General features: G+C 36.3%; 1 protein-coding gene across 1 annotated transcript; it reads right to left on the bottom strand.

The window, feature by feature from the left end:
• Window positions 1-994: 994 nt before the first annotated feature.
• LOC139843644 (probable pectinesterase/pectinesterase inhibitor 7) lies at window positions 995-3,551 on the bottom strand. The gene is made up of 2 exons (XM_071833755.1): window positions 2,446-3,551; window positions 995-1,959 (listed from the first exon to the last, which is right to left on the bottom strand). Exons 1-2 carry the CDS (start codon window positions 3,440-3,442, stop codon window positions 1,283-1,285), a joined length of 1,674 nt encoding a protein of 557 aa, XP_071689856.1. The 5' UTR covers window positions 3,443-3,551; the 3' UTR covers window positions 995-1,282.
• Window positions 3,552-5,032: the final 1,481 nt, after the last annotated feature.

Raw genomic sequence — 5,032 nt, forward strand, 5'->3', positions numbered from 1 at the left:
TAAGTAAAGTAAACTTTAAGTTTACTTCCATGACTTACAAGTATGTCTTTAATCAACACAAGAACTTTATAATCTTTGAAACATTATATGTAGAACCTAAACTAGAGAGTTTAGTTCTTGATTGTTCTTGTTAAAACAAGATAAAGGATGAATCAAACTAGAAAGTTAGATTCTTGAAACATGTAAGTAAATAACAACAAGTAATTAACTAATCAAAGACTAGTAACAATAAACAAAAGATGATGATGATTATGTTCATGTAGAAATCGGTTTTTACAAGAAAAGAAGAAGAGAAAAATTGCTCTAGTTACTTACAAGAAAGGGAGCAAAAGAGAGAAAGAAATGAAAGAAAAGTTGAGAGGATTTTTGCAAGTAAAGTGTGTGTGTGTAATGAATGAAGGTTACAAGTGAACAAGTAGTAAGTAAAAAAAATATTTGAATCCCTTCTAACCCATTGAAACTCACGGCTGCAGCAAAAATGAAGGGAGGGAGGCAATTGTTTGATGGTTACAAGCATGTAGTTGTCCTTAAAGGTGGTTAAAATGGGTGCATGCATGGGAAGAACAACTAACTAGATTTTAATTGTTAAAACTAACTAGTTAATGTTTCAAGTAATACTTACACTTGGAAAGAGTGGGCTAACTAAGCCCACTTAAAGGTAGGGTGGGCTTACAAGTCTTAATTCATGAGTCCATTAACTAATCAAAGCCCAAGTTCAAATAAATCACAAGTTAAACCAATTAAAGCCCAAGTAACTAACAAGTAACCTTTGTTAATTAAAATGATTAATAAAACTAATCATGAATGCAAATAATATCTAGAAATATTATTCGTGCAAGTTTCGGGTGTCACAAAGACGTTTCGGGCACTTAAAAGTCAAGTACGGGCAATCATGGTAACATGTAAATGTAATAACATACATTCGTTTAATCACACGTATTAATAATAATAATTATTAATAAATAAACGTTGGAAATTCCAGGTTCGTTATAGAGATGTTTTAGAATAGATTAAAGGAGGTTAAGGGTGGATTCCGAACAAAAAGAAGGTAGCACTTTTCCCAAGTCAGAGAGAAGCTTTTTAGAGAGAGAAAAAAATTTCCAATTGGGTTCCTTTTGTGAATGTGGTGTTAATAATCATAAATCTCACTACAACATTAAATTAAAGCCGTTGAAAAAATATTATTATTATAAATTAAATTTAATTAAAGAAAGAAATGAATACTCGGTACAATTAAGTTTTTACAATGTCTCAAATGGAGTACACATATTGTACAAAAGAATCACAAGCCACTAGTGTAAGGCACTCCCGTTTGGGGTAAAAATTCATCACCCATCACAAAACTAGCCGTCGTAAAATTAACAGCATCCGTCGCATTTATAATATGAAAACCCGACCAAGTAACTCTACGGGTTGTATCCGAACCCGGACCTGAATTATTAAACTCCGCATAATACGAAGTATTCAACGCAAAATCACCAGACCATTCACGCCAACCCGCCCCATCGATCAACGTATCCATGTACGTTTTCATATAGACTGTTCGCGAATACTCTTTCCACGGCCGCCCTAAATAAGTCTTGGTGGAGCCCAAATCCTCAGCGGCCCGAATATTACAATTTTGGATTGAGGTGCCTGTGTTTTGGCCCGGGTCGGTTCGGCCTTGTGCTGTGATGGCGTTGAATTGACCCGACATTGGTAATCGAGGGTAAAGGTTACAGTTTTGGAAAACAACGGCTGCGTTACCAAATATGAAATCTACAGTGCCGTAAATGTCGCATTCACGGTAAAATTGACGGAGGGAATGTGTGTATAATGTGTCTTGGTAACCTTCAAAACTACAGCTGTAGAATGTCGATAAGTCAGCCCCGTTTCGCAACGCTACAGCTTGGTGCTTTATTGATCCGGCCGTGTTACGGATTGTTATGTTGACGGCCACAAAATTTGGAGCAGTCACAACTGCAAAAGTTTATTTAATTAATTTTAAGTTTTGAACAATACTAGTACTAGTAATATTATATATAATACATTTAAAATATTGTTGAAATGTGTAAATATGCTCTCCAAAAAAAAAAAAAATGCGAATCTCAGTTTATGAGTAACGTTGAATTGGAGTGGGATTTTAAATGGTTAGTACTCGTAAAAAATTAAATCCAATAAAATACGGAGTATATTCGATTGATTTATAAATAAAATATATTGATTTTCTCTGAAATAAATGTTTAGTTTAAATTTCTTTAATATATTTTTGATGAATTAAAGATATTTTTAACAAATACCTATCATTTTGAGTTTGACAATCTATTTAAAAAAAAAAAAAAAAAAAATACTGTAAGAATTAAGAGTAATATTTTTGGAGAATAGAAAACGTTGACCGGTCAATGAAAACTGTTTTTACTATTGTTTTAAAACGTAAGTACAAGGCAAGATAAATTGAAAGCTTACTGAATGTAGCAGAGTTAAAAGTAGTCCATCCATCAACAATGCTATGATTCCCAGTGATTACCGTCTGATTAATACCATCTCCGATGATCATTAAATAATACTTGTTTTTCGGGATGTTAACGTATTCCTCATAAACACCAGCAGTTACATAAATCAAGAAATACCCATCAGCAACATCAGATTTATTCGGAGCAATGTTAATTGCGTCACTAATGGTGGTAAAATTTCCAGAACCATCTTGACTAACCACAACAATATCACTAACAACCACTTCGTCGCCATTATCTTCGCTCTGAAGAAGCTTTCGTTGCCCCACAGTCTCAAAAATCGCTTTACTTTTTTCCGACATTTTTAAAGGCAATCGTCCATTTTTAAAACCAATATGTTTCTTATGTGACCCGGAAACATTTTTATTCTTGTTCTTAACACCCCAACTGCGGTTAAATAGCGACAACGAGACGCTATACAGTTTGTTGTCGTTGGTAAGTGGTGCTAAAACGCCGTTTTTGGAGCTCCAAGAAGAAGCCGTTGCTTGTATTCCGTCTATACACGTTTGTGTATTGGTTAAAATGGCACTAAGCATAGTTTGTATATCTTCGGATTTCATCGTGGAAAGTGTCGTTTGTGTTTTACCGACGGTTTGGAAAGCATCGGTAAGGAAATCGATGCTGACTTGAGCTAGATACTTACAATCTTGAAGAGCGCTTATTGCGCCCGTTGTTAAAGTTGATGATCCAGCGAGGTATTTATCGATCAACGTAGCGAACTTGTGGGCCGCAGAGATGGATTTGCGGACAGAGAAACGGCCGTAGTCATAGACATTGGCTGACGAGTTGTTGATTGGTAGTGATGAGCGACAGAAGGACGGGTAGCGAGTGTATTGGCAGACGGTCGTGGCGGAAGATGGTGGTGGGACGGCGGAGGAGGTGGTGGAAAGGTGGATTGTTATGATGGCTAATAGAAAGAGGGAGGAGGTGTTTAAGAAAGAATTAGTCATACTTGATAAATGTTTTCTAAAGTATCAAATGGAATTTTTATTGTTATGAACATAGGATATGATTTTAAGGAAAGATGGTTGACACATTTATAGTACGTGGATAAATTGAATTAAAGATGGTGATATAATATGAAAGAGGATTAGGATTGAATATAGTCAATATTATGCTTGGAAAGGCTAGCTTGGAAGCGCGTTTCAATATTTGTTTGGTTGATAGGATACAAGTTGTTGATACTCAAATAATACCAACCATTTGTTTATTAATCTTCAAAGTTTTGTCTTATTGACATAAATCCATATCGTGAGTTCAAGTTATTTCTCATTTACAATCTTACAAAGATTTGCATCGTTATTTGGTAATGTCAAAAGGTGATGATTTAAATGATTTGTGTTTGTTGCAACAGTTTAGAGTAATTGTGTGTGAATAATCTTGGTTATCGTAATCTTATTCATTATTTTTGGTTAATCGTTTGATTTTTAAACAAATTATTTTGGTTTATGTTTTGATCATTGATCGTGCATATATTTTCCAAGAGGTTAATTTGCATGTTCAATACGTTTAAAGAGGTTTAAGGATCTTAGAACTTAGCTCTCCGGTCCGGCTACCGTGAATAACCCTGGCTGACATGATGATGTCGGCGGGGTGGCTAAGTGATTAAGTCCACCTTCGATGACGGCCGTCGATCGGAAGGCCCTAAGCAGGGTCGTAGGCAACAGTCGTAAGAGAACTAATCTGTTAACCCTTGGAGACAAGAGATGACAACTACTATGTATGATATGTGGTATGGGATGATTACGTAATGTGGTATATGTTGGAATAACAATTAGGGTTAGTATATATAGGCAAACCCTAATCCTAGAATCGTCGTGATAATCCTTTCCATAACTAACTCCCCCGAATCCCGGATGTAATTATGGAAAAGATATTCAGACTTGGTCACCAAGTAACCGCCATACCGCATAAATGGGGACAAAGTATTCAATGTCCTACCGCATACCCATACTAGTGCTTGTCCGCATACGTATAGCATGCGCATACGGGTTGCGGTATCATTATGTCCCCCCAGTTTGATGTTATGTGACGCAAGACATATGATATCAAACTATTAAGCAAAAAAGGAAAGGAAAATGAAAATCGTCTAGCATTTAATTTTTCGCACGCGGCTCGAGGTCATTAAATGTCTGTCACTGTCGCAGAAGCCAATTCGACTGACAAGACATAAAGTGACAGTGAGCAGGCGCGTGTGGGCCACGCGCTCAACATTGGGTACAGCAAACAAAAACCCACGCGCGAGCAAAAAATGTCCACCGTCAGATTTTGTACACGTGTACGTCCACGATGAAACCGTTTCACCCCACTATACTCATACCTCACTATAAATAGACGTGAGTCACCCTCATTTCTATTTTTCTGCCCAAAGCTTCTCCGATACGCTGCTAAATCAACTCCGATCAAATTCCATATATTCCGGCAAACTACAAAAGGTTAGTTACTCTTCGATTACTCTTAGAAAATGACAAATGCAAATGAGACTTTCGTAGATAGCGTAGTATCAATAATAGAGTAGAACCACATAGATTCGTTAGTTA

This window comes from Rutidosis leptorrhynchoides, chromosome 4, assembly GCF_046630445.1.
Source record: "Rutidosis leptorrhynchoides isolate AG116_Rl617_1_P2 chromosome 4, CSIRO_AGI_Rlap_v1, whole genome shotgun sequence".
NCBI classification, from domain to species: Eukaryota; Viridiplantae; Streptophyta; class Magnoliopsida; order Asterales; family Asteraceae; genus Rutidosis; species Rutidosis leptorrhynchoides.

Excerpts from the sequence above, each read along its gene's own strand:
- LOC139843644 (XM_071833755.1), bottom strand. The coding sequence starts at position 3,442 with ATGACTAATTCTTTCTTAAACACCTCCTCCCTCTTTCTATTAGCCATC. Across the intron at positions 1,960-2,445 it reads TTTTAACTCTGCTACATTCA|TTGTGACTGCTCCAAATTTT; the intron begins GTAAGCTTTCAA and ends AAACTTTTGCAG.